The sequence below is a fragment of the Lissotriton helveticus genome, chromosome 7 (assembly GCF_964261635.1).
Source record: "Lissotriton helveticus chromosome 7, aLisHel1.1, whole genome shotgun sequence".
In the NCBI taxonomy this organism is placed as follows: domain Eukaryota; kingdom Metazoa; phylum Chordata; class Amphibia; order Caudata; family Salamandridae; genus Lissotriton; species Lissotriton helveticus.
The window spans coordinates 1,676,009,382-1,676,032,700 of NC_136068.1; the positions used below are offsets into that span (position 1 = coordinate 1,676,009,382).

At 41.9% G+C, this 23,319-nt stretch overlaps 1 protein-coding gene across 1 annotated transcript in view; it reads right to left on the reverse strand.

The window, feature by feature from the left end:
• Window positions 1–2,146: 2,146 nt before the first annotated feature.
• The window catches only part of LOC144767613 (putative methyltransferase DDB_G0268948), a 293,468-nt gene continuing 272,295 nt past the window's right edge, over window positions 2,147–23,319 (reverse strand). The window contains exon 6 of the mRNA XM_078651016.1: window positions 2,147–2,288. Coding sequence (XP_078507142.1) covers window positions 2,147–2,288 — 142 coding nt within the window. The remainder of the gene's footprint in view (window positions 2,289–23,319) is intronic.

Below are 23,319 nucleotides of genomic sequence, written 5' to 3' on the forward strand. Positions count from 1 at the left end.
ACAAATTAGATGACAGCAAAAAGCAGACAATATAGTCCTACACAGCAAACCACCAATTGGCCTACGGATAGGCCATAACTTTAGGAAACCCAAGGTACTTAAAATCCTATAACAAAAGACATTAAACAAACAAGCACACCACCTCCTTCAGTTCTTGGCTGCAAAATTCATGCCTTGAAATTCTATGGCTCAGAACTGCTCAAAGGGAAAGATGTAGCAAACGTAACTACCCCACATTCGAGCCTCTTTAAACATCTGTGCGCAGCTCCACAGCACTTCTCACAAGTCCAAATCAGGCTCAAGTTTGGTCTGTATCACCAGGGCCCAGTCAGGGACAGGGCCTTAGTAAAGATTTGCTGGACCACAAGGGCATCGAGATGAGCTCGCTTTCATTATCAGTGCTAGCTGTTAAAAGAAAAGCAGGCCTGAGAAAATAAATCTGTGTTGCCTGCATTACAGCACTCAATCTCAGTGCGGCAATTAAAAGCTGGGCATAACTCCATGGAATACAGCACATTCAAACGAATCACAAACAGAGCAGACAAGCTTTATATCACAAGTCACAGACAAGGCTATTCGTGAGCAAATGGCACGTATTGGCTGTCATAGTGTGGGGCTTGGAGACCCCAGCCCTCCCTGTCTTCCCATTTCTCTGAGGCCAAGAAACATGATTTAATGTTCATTCACCTTGGTGTCTTTCGGTCAAAAGACTTTTCACCCCCTTGGATTCAGTCTAGGACTATCACTCAGTACCGTCTTTGTAAATATACTAACTAAACAATGCTTTACTTACTGTGTGTCTGCCCAGCCATGCTACCAACAGGCAAACTCTTCAAAGTCCATCTTTAAAATCTTTGCAAATCAGGTTTTGCTGCCCAGATGTAATAGCCTTACTTAGCAGGGACCCAGTGCAAATATCATGCAAGGTTGTGAGGCTCCTTAATGAACTGGAAGAGCATAGCACCTGACTTGGCGTGCTCCTCGCACCCAATTTACTAGCTGAGGGTCTCTTCAGTATAATTGCCATTGCACTCTAGCCACTAATAAGAAGCTGGTAGAGCACAGTACTTTATTCTCCCGGTCCTGCTTTCATACTTACATCTTTGTAGCCTCACCTGGACTGGTTGGTGCCACAACACTGGAGTTCCCTGCTGAGTGGCGCTCAAGTACAATTGTCACTGTAGTCCATTTAGGTTTAAGAAGCCAGAGGAGTATAGCACTATATTCTGTTTATCCTGCTCCTTACACTCACACTCTTATTCTCCCACCTGGACCGGTTGGTGGCACTTTATTAACACACAAATGACTAAGTACTGTATCTCCCAAGACCATCCTGCAAATCTTTGGATTATAATCCTCTACTGAGGAGCGAATGAGGTTCTTATCCCTTCTATCTTTGATTGCCTAAATATGTAATTTTGTATTTTATATGCTTTTTTCCTTCATTGATTGCTTGACCATGTATATGGAAAGGATTTTAATTGAGCTATCAATAAAGACTACTTACTGCATGTATAAAAATGTTTATTGTACGATAAAGTAAACGTGGTAGTGTTTAAATCTGTATTATGAGTGTTCACATAGTAGGGTGGGCCTGCAATATCTGATACGCAAAAGGTATGTAACTCCTGCTACACAGTGTGGATACATAACAAGATAAATGCAGTGAGTTTTCCTCTGGGACTCAATTTTCTAAAATGGCTGTTCTCTATGATTGAAATGCAACTAACGAAATGGCGTGTTTTTATCTGACTCTAGCAAGGAATTAAACTATCAACTGGTAACACAAACTATGGATGCTGATAATGAGGACCAGAGATTGAAATGGATTAGTAACTGTCCATAAGAGGATCACTACAGAATCATAATGCAGAGAAGTAGTCTAATAATATAAAAAAAATCAATTCAGAATAATAAAACCAACCTTATGGAATAGTGAACCGAGAACTCTGAGTCATGGAATAAATGCGACTTTTCTTCTCCACACGTATAGTAGTAAGATACATTTATTCCAGTCAAGCTTGCAGAATGATACATATCAAATGTAAACATGTATATCCTGTTATAATGGTAGCAAGTAGTACATCTTCAAAAGGCATGTTCAAAAGACTTGCTAGACAACTTAAAATATAGCATTGATTGTTTTTTACCTTTCTTGTAGTTTTTCCAGAAACGCATTTGCTGCTTTTGGATCCCTCCTTGAGAAGGTTTGGAACGTGAACAGTGTTTCTACGTACCCCAGCAATTCAGTGATGGATAGGGAATACTTCAGCAAGATTTTTGTGACCCTGTAAAAAAAATTACAGGCTATGAAATGTTACTACCTACTGACTTACTCCTATTTTATTGAAGAAGGAAGGAGTATATTTATGAAATGATCATGCAGCACAGCAAGTCACCTTGCTGTGCTGGAAGATAGGGACAGGGCAAGAATGCACCGTACTTAAGAATATATGGCACATTCCTACAATTTCCCAGTGCTGTTGCTCAATGTGCTGCCTAGCACCAATGCAGACACTTTTGAACCAAAATGCAAGGGTACCTGTGTAGTAAGCAGGATTGAGTTTGTGCAAGAAGGTATCCGCAGGGATACCTTCCTGCACAAAACAATCCTCTGAGCAATTTTTCTTTTACACAGAAAGAGGAATCAATGAAAAGAAATAAGCATATTTTTCCTCGTTACACTTCACCTGGGGAGGTGTAGCATTTCAACACATTTCCAGGTCTATTCCCAGGATTACCACTGATGGTAAACATGGAAATGCACCTAAATCCATGTTTGGATGCGTGGAAACACCTGTGCTCCACTTATGAATGCCTCTCTGGGCAGAGTACACAATGCAGCAATTTAGATTGCGTTGCTTTACTCTTAATGTATCACGCCACGCAAGGTGACCTTGATGGCTTGATAAATCAAATGTAAGAGTTGCATAGCTCAGGTACGGTATTGTGTGATGCAAAGGCAGCACAACTCCTAATTAAATAGATCCCTAAGTGCACTTAACGATTTAAGGAGTACTAGAGTGGAAGGTGCAGAGACAGTATATTGAGTACAAAATATCAAGTTGCACAAATATCCAGTCAATAATATCGTGGGTCAGAAATATCGACAGCAAGAATATCGTGGTCAAGAATATCAACTTAAGGCAAGTAATATTGGTTTTAAAAATATGAAAGTGTTTAATATCGTTTACAAAAATATAGTTGTTAAAATATTGTTGTTTATCATTGTAATGTATTTTAGTATATATATTTTATATGTATGTGATGTATATTTTTTTGTATAAGGTTTGTTTGTATTTTTAATATATGTGTTACATTTTTAGGAGTTAATTTTTTTTCTGCAGCGGGTTGTGGGTTTATAAAGGAATAGGGTGGGAAGTGATTTAATTATATTAAATGTATTATGATTTTTTAATTTGATTTTTGCATTTTTTGGTGCGTAGAAATTTTGGTTTCATGGGGAATAGGGTGGGAAATACTTCATTTATGGAATCATTTTTATTTATTAATATTTGTTCAAAAGAGATGCAATAGTGTTAAATGTGTAAAGTAATTCATGAATAATAGTTTGTTAATTGATTTTAATTATTTAATTGGTCATTATGGTAAATGTGTAATTAACTTCAGGTGTGTGTTGAGGTGTGTATAGGTGCAAAGAGTGGGAAGTAATTTATTTTTATGTATGAATTGATAATTGGTTGTTAATTAATTTTGGTAATTTTGGTAATTATGTAAATAATTTTAGGTTTGTGTTGTGGTATTTATAGGAGCAAAGGGTGAGAAATAACTTGTGTTTAAGTAATTTTATATAGTTGTTAATTAATGTTTATTGGATATTTATTTTGGGTAATTGTTTATTTTTGTGTGTGTTGTTTTACTTTTAAAGGTGTAAAGGGTGGGTATTAAATATACTTTAATAATTTAATTATTAGTTGTTCATAGTAATAGTTTTTAATTTTAAAATAGGATTTAATTGTCTTTTAGTATATTATAGTTTCATTACATTTTAGTGGTTAAGTGTTTGTAGTCAATTAATGTTTTTTTTTTTTAATAATAATGTGTTTATTTCATTATTAATTATGTTAATTATGTAAATATATTTCATTTAAATGTTGCACTCAATGGAGTGGGAATAGTAATTTTTACAACTCCGCTATTCAACACTTTCCCTACTACTTCATTTAGTGGAGTGGAAATACAAATTTATACTCAACAGTTATCCAATATTGTCCCTACTGTTGCACCCTTTGAAGTGTGAATAGTATTTTTTAATCCGCTTTCCAACACTTTCCCTACTGTTGCATTCACTGGAGTGGGAAAAGTAATTTCTACCCCTCCGCTATCCAGCACTTTCCCTACTGTTGCACTCACTCGAGTTGAAATAGTAATTTTTACTCATCCGCTATCCAGCACTATCCCTACTGTTGCACTCATTGGAGTGGGAATAGTAATTTTTATCTATCCGCTATCCTGCACTTTCTCTACTGTTGAACTCACTGGAGTTGGAAAAGTAATTTTTACCTATCCGCTACCCAACATTTTCCCTACTGTTGCACTTTTTTGAGTGGGACTATTTAGTTGAACCTCTCCGCAATACAACACTTTGCCTACAGTTGCACTCAGTGGAGTTGGAATACATTGTTTTACCTCTCCGCTATCTAACACTTATCCTACTCTTGAATACAGTTAAGTGGGAATCCAAATTTTTCCGCGTCCGCTATCCAACATTTTCCCTACTGTTGCACTCACTGGAGTGAGAATAGTAAATGTTACCTCTCCACTATCCAACACTTTCCCTACTGTTGCAATCACTGGAGTTGGAATACTAATTTGTACTCCTCCAGTGTCCAAGACTTTCCCTACTGTTGTATCCACTGGATTGTTAATAGTAATTTTTAGCCCTCTGCTATGTTATGTTATGTTATGTTTATGTCTCTTTTATAGCGCATGGCTACCCCTAGGGGTGTCCCGGTGCTTTGGCAAAGAGAACTGAGGGGGAGAACACAACACAGCTACTCGCAGAGGCCGAAAGAAAATCATACCGAAAAGAGCCAGGTTTTCAACTCCTTTCTAAAGGAAAGGATACTATTTGCTTTCCTTAAGGAGACAGGTAGCTCATTCCAGCATCGCGGGGCCAGATATCGGAAGGAGCGCCCTCCGATCCGGGCAAGTTTGACAGGGGGAACAACGGCCTTGGCCAACAAGGCCGACCGTAAAGTCCTCCTCGGCACATAAAAGGCCGAGCGCTTCCCAATATACTTAGGGCCGATCGAATGAAGGGCCTTAAAAGCCAGGGTCAAAACCTTGAAGGTGATTCTTTTGGAAATAGGCAACCAATGCAGTCTCTTTAGCAATTCCGAGGCTTTAGCCCTACGTGGAAGACCACAAATGGCTCTTGCCGCCGAATTCTGCACAATTTGCAGACGGGCCAACAGATATTTAGGCAGCCCGAGATAGAGGGCGTTCGCGTAATCCAATCGCGAGCCAATTAGAGACTGCACAATGATTTTTTTGTGTTGCAGAGACAGCAACGGAAGAAACTTCTGTAGCATTTTCAAAATGCCAAAGCATTTCCCAGACAGTCCGATGATTTGGGGTCTGAAAGAAAGGCCGTCATCACACAGCACACCAAGGTTTTTGGCTTTCGCAGAGGCCACATCAGGCGGAAACATGTCCTGGGGCCACCAGGTCTTCCAGCTGGGATCTGGCGGACATCCGAAAAAAAGCAACTCCGACTTATCGGAGTTGCATTTCAGACTGTGCCGCCGAAACCAGTCAAAGACCACACCCAGGCATTCCCTGATCAGACCACCATCAAAAGCCTCTCCATTCTTAAACGTAAAAAGGAGCTGGGTGTCATCAGCGTAGGATATGATCCGGGCACCGAAGGACTCCGCTACCGCCGCCAGAGGGACCATATAGATATTGAAAAGGGTGGGGCTCAGGATAGACCCCTGAGGGACCCCTACCTCTAGTGGCGGCATTTCAGCGGAGAACGGAGGTGCCCAGACCACTTGTTGACGGCCGGTCAAAAAAGATTTAAACCAGTTCCACACCGTCCCACGGAAGCCGATCTCCCAGAGTCTAGAAAGGAGACCGTCGTGAGGGACGGTGTCGAACGCCGCCGACAAGTCCAGCATAACCAGAATGGCCTTCCCCCCAAGATCAAGAGTCTCTCTGATGGCATCGGTGATCTCGAGTAGAGCTGTCTCCGTGCTAAAATTAGCACGGAAGCCCGATTGAGAATCATGTAAGATGTTATTGCTCTCAATAAAGTTGGAAATGGAGAGCTGTACATGTTTCTCAATCACCTTTGCCAGAGCAGGGAGAAGGGAGATCGGCCTATAGTTAGCGTGAACAAGGGGATCCAAGGTAGGCTTTTTGAGCAGCGCCAGGATCAGAGCATGTTTCCAAGCCAAAGGAACCTCTCCCATAGTTAGGGAGAGATTGAGCAGCGGATTAAGCAAGATGTTAATTGCAGGCGCTATTTTTCCCCGACATTTCGCTGGGCAAGGATCCAGTGGCGAGCCAGATTGAAGCCGGGACAGACGGTCGAGAGAGGTAGACGCGGGCAGGGGAGGGAAGACCAAAAGAACTGGGCTCTTCTCATCTGATGGCGAGGGGAGGGTGGTCAGTTGACTAACAGTTAAAACGAGGCCAGCATCAGGGAAAGAATCCTGGATGGACTTAATTTTATTTATGAAAAAATCCCCAAGCTGGCTAATCCAAACTTCAGAATGAGAATGGGAGGGCGAGCTCGAGGAATGGGAGATGAACTCCTTTACTATCCTAAAGAGTTCTTTACTCATATTTTCCGCCTCATCAATTCTACGCTCCAAATAAACTTTTTTTCCGTCAGAGATATGCTTGTGATAAAGCCTGATTGCATCCCAATATTTAGATTTGTCATCCTGATCATACGTACGCCGCCACACTCTTTCTGCTTTCTTTCAATCTTGGCGCATTTTCCCAAGAGAAGGAGTGAACCAAGGGGCCGAGACATGTCTGGCCACCGATTTGACTGGCTTACCTGGGGCTAGCTCATCGAATCTGGCTATCAGCAACTTCTGGACCGAATCTAGATTTTACTCCAGATTACCCGAAAGCCGACAGGGATGACGACGGAGAGCATCGGACAACATTTCCCCAGTAACTTGATGAAATGGTCGCCCCAACCGTTTCACATCTTTCAGCACTCTAGAACCAGTCATAGCAGAAGAAAGGATATAGAAATCGATTAAAAAATTGTCTCACCATAGAACTGGACGCGGCAAGGACACATCAATCATCCTGGTCGAGAGAATCTGATCAATAGTATGGCCTTTAATATGAGTGGGGCTGGTAATATAAGAAACCAGCCCTAAAGGAGCGACAATATCCTGCAATTTAATAGTGTCAGGATCTGCTGCATTGTCCATATGAAAATTCAGATCTCCCAGCAGGATGCAATGCTCCGATCTGAGGCAGGGCACCGAGAGCGCCGCCTGCAGATCGTCAAAAAAAGAGCCAAGGGGCCCCGGGGCTCTGTAGATAAGGATCCCAGTGCACGTTTGACAGGGAGAGAGCCCAAGGATAAAACCTAAGGCTTCACAACCCGTGATATTATCAACGGCAAAGGTAGAGCAAGGGAAACACTTATCCACAATCAATGCCACACGCCCACCTCTGCCTCCCACTCTATCCTTCCTAAAGATAGTATAATTTGGAGGAATGGCAGTCGCCAGATCAGGGCCAGAGCACTCTCCAAACCAAGTCTCCGTTAGGAACAGGCAAGATGTCTTTGAGTCAGACAGCAAGTTCCAGATATCAATGGAATGTCTGCTAAGGGATCTAGTGTTAAGGAGAGAGCATTGATAGCGCGTAAGAGGGGGCTCAATAGCAGATCCCTTCTGAACAGAAACCCGCCAGCCACATATCGGACAGCCCTTCCTAAGGGAGCGACCGCCCGGAAAGACACGGTGGCAATTAGAGGACAGTCCGAGCAGAGCCATAAGCTCTGAAAACGTATAAGAGAACATGCAGACAGGGCATACACACAACCCCAAGTTTGCTACAAAGGGAGAATAGTGCCCACCGCCCTACCTCGTCCGTCTCCGAGACGCTGACGAGCGCAGACGGGCAGGACTCTGGCAAGACTCAGTGGCAGGGAAGGCGCGCCCGCTGCGCGTCACCGCTGCGCGCCAAGAGGCGAGCTTTAAATATCCTGCTCTCAGCGTCCACGAGCGCAGGGACGCTCCAAGATGTCGTGCGCAGCTCCCTTCCCAGTCCAAGATGGCGCTCCCCGCCCACCACCTCCCCGGGAACCGGACCCGCAAAACAGCGGTGGGTCTTCCAGGCGATTAAGGTGCAGGTAAGGGGCAGGACAGGGACAATAAAAGCAAGGGATAACTAGAAACCAAATAAAAATAAAATGCCAAAACGGGCGATTTAAAATGTGCAGAACAGCGCTCTAGGCGCGCGCGACTACCAGCGAGGCGCCGAAGCACACTCTCGACCGCAGGACACCTTTACCAGGCTGCCCCCTCGCTGAGCTCGCCTTAAATATCCTGCTCTCAGCGTCCACGAGCGCAGGGACGCTCCAAGATGGCGTGCGCAGCTCCCTTCCCAGTCCAAGATGGCGCTCCCCGCCCACCACTTCCCCGGTAACCGGACCCGCAAAAATCGGTGGGTCTTCCAGGCGATTAAGGTGCACGTAAGGGGCAGGACAGGGACAATAAAAGCAAGTGATAACTAGAAACCAAATACAAATAAAATGCCAAAACGGGCGATTTGAAATTTGCAGAACAGCGCTCTAGGCGGCGCGACCAACAGCGAGGCGCCGAAGCACACTCTCAACCGCAGGACACCTTTACCAGGCTGCCCCCTCGCTGAGCTCACCTTAAATATCCTGCTCTCAGAGTCCACGAGCGCAGGGACGCTCCAAGATGGCGTGCGCAGCTCCCTTCCCAGTCCAAGATGGCGCTCCCCGCCCACCACCTCCCCGGGAACCGGACCCGCAAAACAGCGGTGGGTCTTCCAGGCGATTAAGGTGCAGGTAAGGGGCAGGACAGGGACAATAAAAGCAAGGGATAACTAGAAACCAAAAAAAATAAAATGCCAAAACGAGCGATTTAAAATTTGCAGAACAGCGCTCTAGGCGCGCGCGACCAACAGCAAGGCGCCGAAGCACACTCTCGAACGCAGGACACCTTTACCAGGCTGCCCCCTCGCTGAGCTCACCTTAAATATCCTGCTCTCAGCGTCCACGAGCGCAGGGACGCTCCAAGATGGCGTGCGCAGCTCCCTTTCCAGTCCAAGATGGCGCTCCCCGCCCACAACCTCCCCGGGCACCGGACCCGCAAAACAGCGGTGGGTCTTCCAGGCGATTAAGGTGCAGGTAAGGGGCAGGACAGGGACAATAAAAGCAAGGGATAACCAGAAACCAAATAAAAATAAAATGCCAAAACGGGCGATTTAAAATTTGCAGAACAGCGCTCTAGGCGCGCGCGACCAACAGCGAGGCGCCGAAGCACACTCTCGAACGCAGGACACCTTTACCAGGCTGCCCCCTCGCTGAGCTCACCTTAAATATCCTGCTCTCAGCGTCCACGAGCGCAGGGACGCTCCAAGATGGCGTGCGCAGCTCCCTTCCCAGTCCAAGATGGCGCTCCCCGCCCACAACCTCCCCGGGAACCGGACCCGCAAAACAGCGGTGGGTCTTCCAGGCGATTAAGGTGCAGGTAAGGGGCAGGACAGGGACAATAAAAGCAAGGGATAACTAGAAACCAAATAAAAATAAAATGCCAAAACGGGCGATTTAAAATTTGCAGAACAGCGCTCAAGGTGCGCGCGACCAACAGCGAGGCACCGAAGCACACTCTCGACCGCAGGACACCTTTGATAGGTCAAGCACATTGCTCAGTTCCGATAGCTGGCTTGGGCTGGTTTCATTTCCTTCCATCATGTAACTGATTAAAAAAGTGAGAATCAATGAGGAGTTTTGGGTTTGCGTTCAAATTATCATTCTGAACAGCATGTTAACAGTCTGAGCCTCAATGAATCGTTGCGCATTGAACATCCTGGACTGTACTTGCTCAATCATCAAACCTTCTTAAAATGGGGGCTTCGGATGAAAGCTCAGGTTTTTATCTCAAACTGTATCTTTCAGCTCCACCTGCTCTGACAGCATTCTCGAACAGCAAACCGAGCGCAACCCAACCTCCTCTCGCGAGAAACCATGCTCTCGCGAGACTGCAATGTCTCGCGAGAGCTATCCAACTCTGTCCCTACTGTTTCACTCACTGGAGTGGGACAACATTTTTTTTACCCCTCCTCTAACCAACACTTTCCCTACAGATACACTCTCTGGGGTAGGAAGACATGTTCTTTAACCCTCCATTACCCAACACTTATCAAACTGTTGCATTCAGGGGAGTGGAAATACTCATTTTTGCCCATCAGCTATCCAATATTTTCCCTTCTATTGCACTCTTTGGAGTATGAATAGTAATTTTTCTTCTCCGCTAAACAACACTTTCTCTACTATTGCATTCACAGGAGTGTGAAAATAAACTTTAACCCCTTCGCTATAATGCACTTTCCAAACTGTTGCACTAAATGGAGTGGTAATAGTTGTTTTTACCCCTCCGCTACCTAACACTGTTCCTACAATGTCCCTACTGTTGCACTCACTGGAGTGGGAATAAGTATTTTTACCCCTCCACTAACCAACACTTTCACTACTGTTGCACAAAATGGAGTGGAAATACATTGTTTACCCCTCTGTTATCCAACACATATCCTACTGTTGCATTCAGTGGAGTGAAAATACTAATGTTTATCCGTCAGCTATGTAGTATTTTCCGTACTGTTGCACTCTTTGGAGTGTGAAAAGTAATTTTTCTTCTCCGCTATCCAACACTTTAACTACAATTGCATTCACAGGAGTGGGAAAATAATTATTCACCCCTTTGCTATACAGCACTTTCCCTACTGTTGCACTCACTGGAGTGGGAATGGTATTTTTTACCACTCAGCAAACCAACACTTTCCCTACCGTTGCTCTTAATGGAGTGGAAATAGCAATTTTTACCCCTAAACTATCCATCACTTTCCCTACTCTTGCACTCCCTGGAGTAAGAATAGTTATTTTGACCCCTCCAATAACCAACACATTCTCTACTGATGCACTCACTGAGGTAGGAATACATGTTCTTTACCCCTCCATTACCCAACACGTATCCTACTGTTGCTATCCAAAACTTTACCCAGTATTGCATTCACTGGAGAGGGAAAATACCTGTTTACCCCTTCACTATCCATCACTTCCCTACTGTTGCACTCACTGGAGTGGGAATAGGTATTTTTACCCCACCACTAACCAACACTTTCCCTACTGTTGCACTTACTGGAGTGGGCATACATATTTGTTGCCCCTTTGTTATCCAACACTTATCCTACTGTTGCATTCAGTGGACTGGAAATACTATCTGTTACTCCTCAGCTATACAATATTTTCCCTACTGTTACACATTTTGCTGTGGGAATAGTAATGTTTACCCCTCCAATTTCCAAAGCTTTCCCTACTGTTGCACTCAAAAGAGTGGGAATAATAATTTTTACCCCTCAGCTTTACACCACTTTCCCTATATTTGCACTCAATGGAATGGAAATACATTTATTATCCCTACGCTATCCAAGACTAATCCTACTGCTGCATTCAGTAGAGTGGAAATAATAGTTTTACTCCTCAGCTATCCAACATTCTCCCTGCAGTTGCACTCTTTGGAGTTGGAATAGTAATTGTTGCCCCTTCGCTATCCAACACTTTCCCTACTGTTGCTCTCACTGGAGTCAGCATCCCCCTCCTCTACCCAACACGCTCCCTACTGTTGCACTCACTAGAGTTGGAATAGTAATGTTTACCCCTCCACTATCCAGCACTTTCACTACTGTTGCACTCACTGGACTGGGAATAGTAATTTCTACCTCTCCGGTATCCAACAATTATCCTACTGTTGCACTCACAGGAGTGGGTACAGTAACTTTTACCCTTCAGCTATCCAACACTTTCCCTTCTGTTGCAATCACTGGAGTGGGAACAGTAATTTTTACCCCTCAGCTATCGAATAATTTCCCCTCTGTTGTACTCACTGGAGTCGAAAGATATTTTTGTATCCCTCCGTTATCCAAATCTTATCCTACTGTTGCATTTAGTGGAGTGGAAATACAAACTTTTACCCCTCAGCTATACAACATATCCCTAATGTTGCACCCTTTGGAGTGTGAATAGTAATTTTGTGTTTTCCTCTATCCAACACTTTCCCTAATGTTGCATTTACTGAAGTAGGAAAAGAAATGTTTACCTTTTCACCATCCAGCACTTGTCCTACTGTTGCACTCATTGAAGTGAGAATAGCAATTTTTGCCTCTAAACTATCCATCACTTTCCCTACTGTTGCACTCACTAGAGTGGGAATAGTCATTTATACCCCTCCACTATCCTGCACTTTTCCTTCTGTTGCACTCTCTGGAGGGGGAAGAGTAATTTTTACCTCTACGCTATCCAACACTATCCCTACTGTTGCACTCTCTGGAGTGGGAATAGTAAGTTTGACCTCTCCACTATCCAACACTTTCCCTAGTGTTGCACTACCTAGAGTGTGAATACAAAAAGTACCTCTCCGCTATCCAACACTTTCCCTACTGTTGCCCTTACTGGAGAGGGAATAGTAATATTTACCCCCCCTCTGTCCAAGACTTTCCCTACTGGTGCACTAACTGGAGTGGGGATTGTTATGTTTACCCCTCCGCTAAGCAACACTGTTCCTACTGTTGCACTCACTGGAGTGGGAAAACATTGTTTACCCCTCCATTATCAAACACTTATCCTATTGTTGCATTCAGAGGAATTGGAAATACAAATATTTACCCCTCAGCTATCCAATAATTTCCCTACTCTTTCACTCTTTGGATTGGGATTACTAATTTTTGTCCCTCTGCTGTCCAGCACTTTCCCTAGTGCTCTCACTGGTGTGGGAATAGTAAACTTCCCCCCTCTGCTATCCAACACTTTCCCTTCTGTTGCGCTCACTCGGGTTGGAATAATAATTGTTACCCCTCCGCTATCTAATAATTTATCTTCTGTTGCACTCAATGTTGTGGGAGTAGTATTTTGTACCCCTTCGCTATCCAACACTTTCCATACCATTGCTCTTACTGGAGAAGAATAGTTATTTTTACCCCTCCATTATCCAACACTTATCCTACTGTTGCACTCACTGGAGTGGGAATAGTTATTTTTACCACTCCGCTAACCAACACTTTCCCTACTGTTGCACACATTGGACTGTAAATAAAAAATGTTACCCCTCCATTATCCGACATTTATCCTACTGTGATGTGGAAATACTACTGTTGCACTCGTTGGAGTGGGTATAGTAATTTTTGTCCCTCCGCTATCCAACTCTTTCCCTACTGTTGCCCTTACTGGAGTTGGAATAGTAAATCTTCCTCCTCCGCTAGCAAACAATTTCCCTACTTGTGCATTCTTTGGAGTGGGAACAGTAAATTTTACCCCTCACCTATCCAACACTTTCCCTTCTGTTGTACTTAGTGAAGTGGGAATACTTTTTTTTACCTCTTCAGTGGAGTGGAAATACTAATTCCAACATTTTCCCTAATGTAGCACCCTTTGGAGTGTGAAAGTATTTTTTTGTTTTCTGCTATCCAACACTTTTCCTAGTGTTGCATTCATTGGAGTAGGGAAATACATTTTTACCTTTTCACTGTGCAGCACCTTTCCTACTGTTGCATTCACTGGAGTGGGAATAGTAATTTTTACCCCTGCACTATCCAGCACTTTCTCTACTGTTGCACTTACTGGAGTGTGAATAGTAATTTTTACCCCTGCACTATCCAGCACTTTCCCTACTGTTGCACTCACTAGAGTGGGAATAGTAATTTTACCCCTCCACTATCCTGCACTTTCCCTACTGTTGCACTCACTGGAGAGGGAATAGTAATTGTTACCTATCTGCTATCCAACACTTTCCCTGTGGTTGTACTCTCTGGAGTGGGAATAGTAATCTTGACCACTCCACTATCCAATAATTTCCTTACTGTTGCTCTTACTCCAGTGGGAATAGTAACATTTACCCCTCCACTGTCCAAGACTTTCCCTACTGTTGCACTCACTGAAGTGGGGATAGTTCTTTGTACCCCTCCGCTAACCAACACTGTTCCTACTGTTGCACCCCTCTGTTATCCAACACTTATCCTACTATTGCATTCAGTGGAGTGGAAATAATAATTTTTACCCCTCAGCTATCCAACATATTTCCTACTGTTGCACTCCTTGGAGTGGGAGTAGTAATGTTTGCCCCTCCTCTATCCAATACGTTCCCTAATGTTGCTCTCGCTGGAGTTGTAATAGTAAATTCCCCCCCTCCGCTATCCATCAATTTCCCTACTGTTGCACTCTTTTGAGTTGGATTACAAATGTTTGCCCCTCAGCTATCCAACACTTTCTCTTCTTTTGCACTCACTGGAGTAGGAATAGTATTTTTTGCCTCTATGCTGTCCAACACTTTCCCTACTGTTGCACTCATTGGAGTGGGAATAGTAATGTTTACCCCTCCACTATCGAACACTGTCCTACTGTTGCATTCAGTGGAGTGGAAATAGAAATTTTTACCCCTCAGCTATCCCACATCTTTCCTACTGTTGAACTCCTTGGAGTGTGAATAGTAATTGTTACCCTTACGCTATCCAACACTTTCACTACTGTTGCTCTCACTGCAGTTGAAATACTTCATTTTCTCCCTCCCAGATCCAACAATTTACCTACTTTTGCCCTCTTTGGAGTGGGAATAGTAATGTTTGCCCCTCTGCTATCCAACACTTTACCTACAGTTGCTGTCACTGGAGTGGGAATAGTAAATTTTAAACTTCCGCAATCCAACACTTTACCTACTGTTGTATTCCCTGGAGATGGAATAGTAATGTTTACCCTTCTGCTATCCAGCAGTGTATCTCCACTGTTGCACTCACTGGAGTGGGAATAGTAATTTGTACCCCTCAGCGATCACATACTTTCCCTACTGTTGCACTCTCTAGAGTGGGAATACATTTTTTTACCCCTCTGTTATCCAACACTTATCCCTCCGTTGCATTCAGTGGAGTGGAATTACAAATTTTTACCTCTCCCCTATCTAACACCTTCCCTACTGATGCACTCTCTGGAGTGGGAATAGTTCTTGTTACCTGTCCGCTACCCAACACTTTCCCTACTGTTTTACTCACTGGAGTTGGAATAAAATATTTTACCCCTCCACTATCCAAAACGTATCCTACTCTTGAGTTCAGTGGAGTGGGAATATTCATTTTTATCCCTCCGCTATCCAACATTTTCCTACTGTTGCACTCATTGGATTTGGAATAGTAATTTGATTTCCACTGCTATCCAACACTTTCCGTACTGTTGCTCTCACAGGAGTGGGAATAGTACATTTTATCCTTCTGTTATCCAACACTTTCTCTCGCATAGAACTCACTGGAGTTGGAATGGTATTTTTTACCTCTCCCCAATTCAGCACTTTTTCTACTGTTGCACTCACTGGATTGGAAATTGTAATTTTGACCCCTCCTCTATCCAACACCTTCCCTACTAGTGCACTCGCTTGAGTGGGAATTGTAATTTTTACCCTTATGCTATCCAAAACCCTCCCTACTGTTGCACTCACTGGAGTGGAAATAGGTATTTTTACCCCTCTGCTAACCAACACTTTCCCTACTGGAGTTGGAATACATTTTTTTTACCAATTCGTCATTCAACACTTATCGTACTGTTGCATTCAGTGTGGTGGGAAGACTCATTTTTACCCCTCGGCTATCCAATATTTTCCCTACTGTTGCACTCTTTGCAGTGGGAATAGTAATTGTTGCCAGTCCACTATCCAACACTTTACCTACTGTTGCACTCTCTGGATTTGGAATTGTAAATTTAAATATTTTGCTCTCCAGTACTTTTCCTAGTGTTGCACTGATTGTATTGGGCAATTTAGGTGTAATGATTTTTTTTCATTTATTTATTATTTATTATTTATTATTTAAATTTATTAAGCGCGAACAGCTACCCACAAAGGGTTTCCCGGCGCTAAACAGGCAGGTGCAATACATCTCCTTCTAAACTACAAGGGAGTTACTTATTAAAAAGCCAGGTTTTAGTAGCTCTACGAAATTTCACAAAGTTTGTTTCGGTTCGTATGTGTAAGGGCAAGGAGTTCCACAAAGTAGGGCCAAGCAGGGCAAAAGATCTGCCTCCCATTCTGGTTAATCTGATTTTAGGCACTACAAAATAGGCCAAGTGGGCAGATCTCAGGTTCCGAGAAGGGACATGACTATGAACGAGGGACTTCAGATAAGGAGGGGCCTGGTCCATTTTGATTTTAAACATGTAAGTAAGTGTCTTAAACTTAATACGGCTATCAATTTTGAGCCAGTGAAGATTACGTAGGGGACCTGAAATATGACTGGAGCGAGGCAATCTGCACAACAATCTCGCCGCTGCATTTTGCACCAATTGCAATCGCCCTATTACATCTTTCTTAGCCCCTAAGAAAAGGATGTTTCCGTAGTCTAGCCGTGAAGTTATAAGCGCATGAACTACGGATTTTTGAGAATCTTCAGATAGCATCCACAAAATTTTCTTTAGCCACCGTAGAATGACAAAACATGTGGCCGAGACCTTGTTAACTTGGTTTTGCATTGTTAAGGTTTTATCAATCACAAAACCAAGATTACGAACGTGATCAGATGGACACGGAAGTGGGCCCATTTCCATGGGCCAGTGATTAGAAGACCATAAATCTTGGTGCCGGCCCAGTATTAAAACCTCAGTTTTATCGCCGTTGAGTTTCAAAAAATTAAGATTCATCCAGTCGGCAATTCTCCTCAACCCTAGCTGCAGGCAAGATGGAGAACCCTGAGCAGTGTTTGAGAGAGAAAATGCAATCTGGGAATCATCGGCGTAAGTAAAAAGTGTGAGACCTTCTTGTTCTGCTATAAAAGATAATTGACTGACATACAGATTAAAAAGCAGTGGGCTCAGGACCGAGCCTTGAGGTACACCATAAGGGGATGTGTGTTGTTTAGAAGCTGCAGAATTAGAGAAAATCTGGAACGTACGCTTCTCAAGAAATGAGTTCAGCCAACCCAAAGCTGGACCGCCTATACCCATGTCAGTTAATGTTTTTATCAAAATGGAATGTGAAATGGTGTCGAAAGCAGGACTGAGGTCTAACAAAATCAGTGCCACCGTCTCACCATTATCCAAAAGCCTACGTAGATTCTCTGTAATCCCCAACAATATAGTCTCTGTAGAAAAGCCAGAACGAAAACCAGATTGTGAGAAATGAAGAATGTTGTTGTCCTCAATGAACTGAGAGAGATGACAATGAATATGCTTTTCGAGAATTTTTGAACAAACTGGTAACAAGGAAATAGGGCGAAAATTGGATAAAACTTTTGGTTCAGCTGCAGGTTTTTTCAATAATTGCGAGACCATTGCTTGTTTCCAAACCGCTGGAACCACGGCCGATTGCAATGATAAGTTAAGGGAATTACAAATCACAGAAAGCTGTGAGGTGCTAAGTTGTTTTAGTATAGTCACCGGAAGTGGATCGTTGGGTTTCATATTTGAATGTTTCAATTTATTCTAGAATTCATGTCATATGTTAAATAATTTATATATATATATATATATTCACTGAAAAAAACCATAGGTTATACACCATATATAGTTAGGAATGAGCATTTACAAAACCTTATTTTACTCACACAAAACCATTGAAATTCGCATATATAGTTAGTTGCACTAACATATATCGCGCACCCGCAATCCACTGCTGATCATGTCACATATTACATCATTCATGACATGGTCAGTGACATCACTGATGACATCACTGATGACATCTCAAATGACATCACTGATGACATCACTGATGACATCTCAAATGACATCACTGATGACATCACTGATGACAACATCCAGTGACTGTATGTTTCTGTAAAGTTAAAATATGTCTTACATATTGAAGAATGAGTGGATTTATAAGTGTCTGGATGAAGGATTTAGTAGGTGCATGACTGACTGTATGAGTGAGTGATTAAATGTGCCTCACTGAGTGCATGGGTTAGTGACTAAACTGTCTTAATTTGTGCATCATTATATCTGTTGTTCTGTAAACTGCTGCATGTGTTGATCAGTAGCTATATGAATAACTATATGGGTTATTGATTGGTTGCCCAAGTATTTGTATGGGAGACTGAGTGTGTGTGTGGGTGGCTGGGAGGTGTATGACTCTGTGCATAGACGTGTGAGCAGTTGATTCACTAGATGTATGGGTTCAAAAGTGCATGTGGAAACAGCTGTATGGGCGGTTGACTGTGTGCATGAGTGTATTGGTGAGTAAATGGATATCTCAGTGCTACATGTCAAAGTAAGTACATATGTAAAACACAGTACATTTGAGAGTTGACATATATAAATAACTGTGCATAAGAGCCAGTGAATGTGTGAGTGGCTGTATGGATCATTGTGAACTTGTATCCGGGATTGTATAAGAGAGTAAATATGTGTTAGTATATGTTTGAATAAGTAAGGTGTGTATAACTGTATAGTTGAGAAAATGGAGGTGTGATTGATTCTTTGCATGACTGACTAGGTGTGTGTGTAACTTCATGGATGAGTGACAGTCTGTGAGTGTCTGTTTACACTGAGTGTATCTAAGGTTATATTAGAGTCTGAAGAGGTTCATCGTATTATCACATGAATGATGTCATCAGTGATGTGATCAGTAATGTCAAATGAGATGTCATCAGTGATGTCATCAGTGATGTCATTTGAGATGTCATCAGTGATGTCATCAGTGATGTCATTTGAGATGTCATCAGTGATGTCATCAGTGATGTCACTGACCATGTCATGAATGATGTAATATGTGACATGATCAGCAGTGGATTGCGGGTGCGCGATATATAGTTAGTGCAACTAACTATATATGCGAATTTCAATGGTTTTGTGTGAGTAAAATAAGGTTTTGTAAATGTTTTTTTCAGTGAATTTTCAAGGTTTTGTAAATGCTAATTCATAACTATATATGGTCTATAACCTATGGTTTTTTCAGTGAATTTCAATGTTTTTTTAATAGCAAATATCAAAAGCTTTAAAATGTATTCTTCTTTAAATCGAAAAATATATTTTATATGTTTTTAATAAAAAAAATTGATGTATATATTTTTTTTTTGTTTCGCTACCGGTCCGCGCATCGGGTAGCTTCCCGTTAGCTCAATTTGGTGCCGCAACCCGGTCCGCGAACCAGTAAACGTTCCGTTTGCGCAACTGCCGCGTTAGAAAACAACATCGTGACGCATCGCGTAAGTGCGACGTATCGCGTTGTCGCGTAATGCGTCTTATGACGCGCCTCGTTAGCGCACCCGGAAGTGCTCCGGATCGCGAACCGAGGCGCGAATCGCAGCACCCCGGAAGCGATCCGGGGCGCGGCACGCAGCGCGTAACGTAAGCGTAACAGGTCATATGACTTGTTAATAAAACTTTTTATTGGTTCATTTCACTTTTGGTTTCCTAATGATGTAAGGCTAGGTCATGTGACCTAAAAATAACACTTTTTATTGGTTTAGAACATTTTTTTTCCCAAATGATGAAAGCCCCCACCTTTTTTCTCACTCTGACTTTCAACTTTGTGAGAGGAAGACCTATTTTGATTAATAAGAAATGGCTTCATTAGTAGCTGCAGCTGGTGCACCCCCACCACCACCACCACCTCCTAGGAAGGAAGGACCATCTCCTCAGGTCATCCTTAATCAAGAGGAGGAAGAAGAGGAAGAAGAGGAAGAGGAGCAAGAGAGCTGACAGTTTTTGCCTGAAGAGCCAAGGAGGTCCCATGTGAAGGATAGTTATATCTGGCAATTCTATACATTTCCCCGGGGCCAAAAAAAAGTAAATGCCCGCTACGTCACATGTCTGATCTGTGACAAAGCTCTGTCCAGAGGGACTGATAAAAAGTACAGCTTTGGGAATTACACCATGCATCGGCACATGGAGAGGTGGCACCCTATAAATTATAGTGCTGCGCAGGTACGTGACCTGCAGGAAAACCCCCCTCCTGTGGCCAGTACATCAACCGAATGGGCAGTGACAGGACCAGAGGCGAGGGAGACGGTCCCAAACATACAGATGAACTTCAGGATCGTGAAGCAAGTGTGCATTTTTTGCGGCAAATTAATTTGCTATAGGGAGAGTAGCATAACTCTAATCAACAGAGCTATTGAAAATCATAAATGTCCAAAACGCCCCAGAAAGTAAATTATCTTTTTTTTTTGTTGCTCCTGTTGAGCCCTTTATAATGAATGATTTTCGTTTCCCCCCCAAAAAAATCAAAAAATAATTAAAATTGTTCCAAAAATAAAAAAAATTCAGAAAAATAATAAAAATATGTAAAACAACAAAAACAATAAAAAAAGTTATTTTCAGAACTACCTCACATTTATAAAAAATTGCTAGAATGTTTAGCACTCTGGCAACCTCTATTTCTTTTGATTCGCTTCCCGGTAAGCGCGCCGGTACGCGAACCGGAAGCGAAACAGAATTTTTTTTTTTTTTTAAAAAAAGGAAGAGTGAGTATAAGGGAAGGAAACAGAGAGTAATGTTAAAAGAAAGACAGCTAGAGGGAGTAACACAGAGATACTGTTTAATAGATCTATTTACCAAAGAAAAGATGTAAGAGGGTATACTTGAGAAAAACAAAATAGATAAGGAAGTGAAAGAAAAAAAGGAGAGTAGAAGAATAATAATCAAGAGTTTCTTGGAGAATGTGAGTGAATGTTCAAATTAAGAAGAAAAACAGTAAAGGATGTGGAATGAGAGGTAGGCATAGAACCGGACTAAAAGAACAACCCTGAGGGAAAGTGTTAAGAAAACAGTGAGCGAAAGTAAAAAGGAATAAAACAAGATGTATGACAGTGACTAAGGTTAAAACATGTGGAATAACAGAGAGAAAAAACAGAAAGCAGAAAAGAAGAAGTGACAGAAAAGGAATAATTGAAACAGCAAAGAAATGTAAATAACATAGTGTGCTTGAACTACAGGGAGAAAGCATAATGAGCAAGTAGTGAAAGAGTGATGAGTCAGAGACAGTGAGAGTAATAGAGACGGAGTGATTGAACCGGAGTGAGGAACTATGAGAACAGAGGGACTGAGAAAAGGAGTGGAAGGAGTAGAGTAAGTAAGTAATAGAAAAAGGAATGAGGGAAGTAGCAAAGGCAGGAAACTGAGGGTTAAAGAAATGAAGCAGTGGAAGTAATAAAAGTTAAATGTGATAGAGATGTAACGAAAAGAGTACAAAACACTTACCTTATAATTGTCGGTAACTTAGTCACTTGTTATTTTTATACTTTCAATCTGTGAAAGAAAGAACAAAAATTTGAAAAACATTAAAACATGTATTTAAAAATTAGAAAAGACAAGGGAAAAGATTGAAAATCATCCAATTTTACAAAGAAATAAAGTTAGAGATAAACATGCAGGAAAAAAAAGAGAAAGAAACGGTGATAGACAGACAGAGACAAAAAGAAATTGTAATAGAGTAAATTACTAAGAGAAAAAAAGAAAGATACTTTCAGTGACAGAAAAGAAGGATAGAAGAGAAAACTAAATTGAAGTTGTGTAAGCTACTAAAAGAAAGTGAGTAAGGTAAACTATATAAGGAAAGGGTGAATAAGGAAAAGAGAGTGAGGGAGAGAGGAAACAGAGGAAGTGAAGGAAAGAGTGTCAGATACAGACTGAGTGAGGCAACAAAGGAAGATAAATGAGTGAGGGTGAGTTATACTAACTGATTGCACCAAAAAAGGAGAACCCAAAAATATTTAATTTAGAAAACAAAGGGAGAAAAGATGGAAAAGACAAGCGAAGCAGAAGGTCTAAAAGCTGGAAAATGGTGCAAGGGAGAAAAGAAAAAAGCAGAGTTGGAATAGGGAAACAAAGGTTGAAAGATAAGTGGAGTTAGAGAACAAGGGTGAAAGAGAATAAAACAAAAGGCAATGTGAGTATGTAAAGAGGATTGATAGAAGGTAGTAAAAGACGAGTGAGCATGAGAGTACAAATTAAAATTCACTATACAAAGTACAGAATTAATTATACATGTTAAATGGTTTATTTTTGCTGTTCTCAGAATATATCAAATTGAGTTGAAGGTATTCATCATATAACAGCGGCGAAAAAAAAAACACAATCAAAATGATTGTGTTTAAAAAACCCATATAACATAACCAATCAGAAATCAGAACTCCTCAAAAGTAACTTACTTTCCATGACGTCGAAGGATGTCCTATGAACAGCTTATACTTTGTTGTGCTGTTATTATTTTCTGCCCGCCACTTTCTGAAAGAAAAGCTCCATCGTTTTGACAAATATGTTACATACAATAAATGACTTCTCGCTCTCTACCGCACTTCTCCTCAAGGACAAATAGTGTAAGAGCCATTTATAACTCTTGGAATTCTTCTAAGCAAATCCCGTCATTTTCTTTTTCCACAACTTTCAGAAAGAAAATGTCCAAGATCACTTTCAAAATCCTGTACTAGTAATATCTCACCCTTCTTGCTCACTCATGTTCCACATTAATTTTTCACTCTGTACTACACTTATCCTCAAGGCCAAATAGTGTAGGAGCCATTAGAACCTCTTGAAATTCCTCAGAGCAAATCCCGAGATTCCTTCCCTAAAATTTTGGTTGTAAAAACACCAGGTAAGAATTTTTAAGGTCAAAAGGCAATCTTTTTTTCAAAGTTAAAACAGAATCATTGCAGAATGACCAGACATTTCCAGACTTCAAATAAGCTGTGTAATGTCCTGATGTTGTTGAAGGACCGTCATGATATATAATTGCTGCAGTTACAAAAGTCCTTCCTGATATTGACAACTGCGAAGCCACAAACTTTTTAATTAAAGTTGTCAATTTTGTTCCATCAGGCCTACATCGTTGGAACATTAAAATGACATACTGGCCATAACTTCTTATAAATAATGTGGACAGCATTGCAGACTTACATTGGCTACACTCCATGTTTTGATCGGCTGCTTTTACTAGCTTATTAAAGGACACTGATTTACTGTCTGGCAAAGTTAAATATATAAATCTTGCTGAGTCTACATTAGTAGTACCTGATACCCTACAGTTCTCGCAGTCATGCTGCCATTGATAAGAAAGGCCAAACAGATGATCTACATCTACACCTTCATCTTGCAATACATCA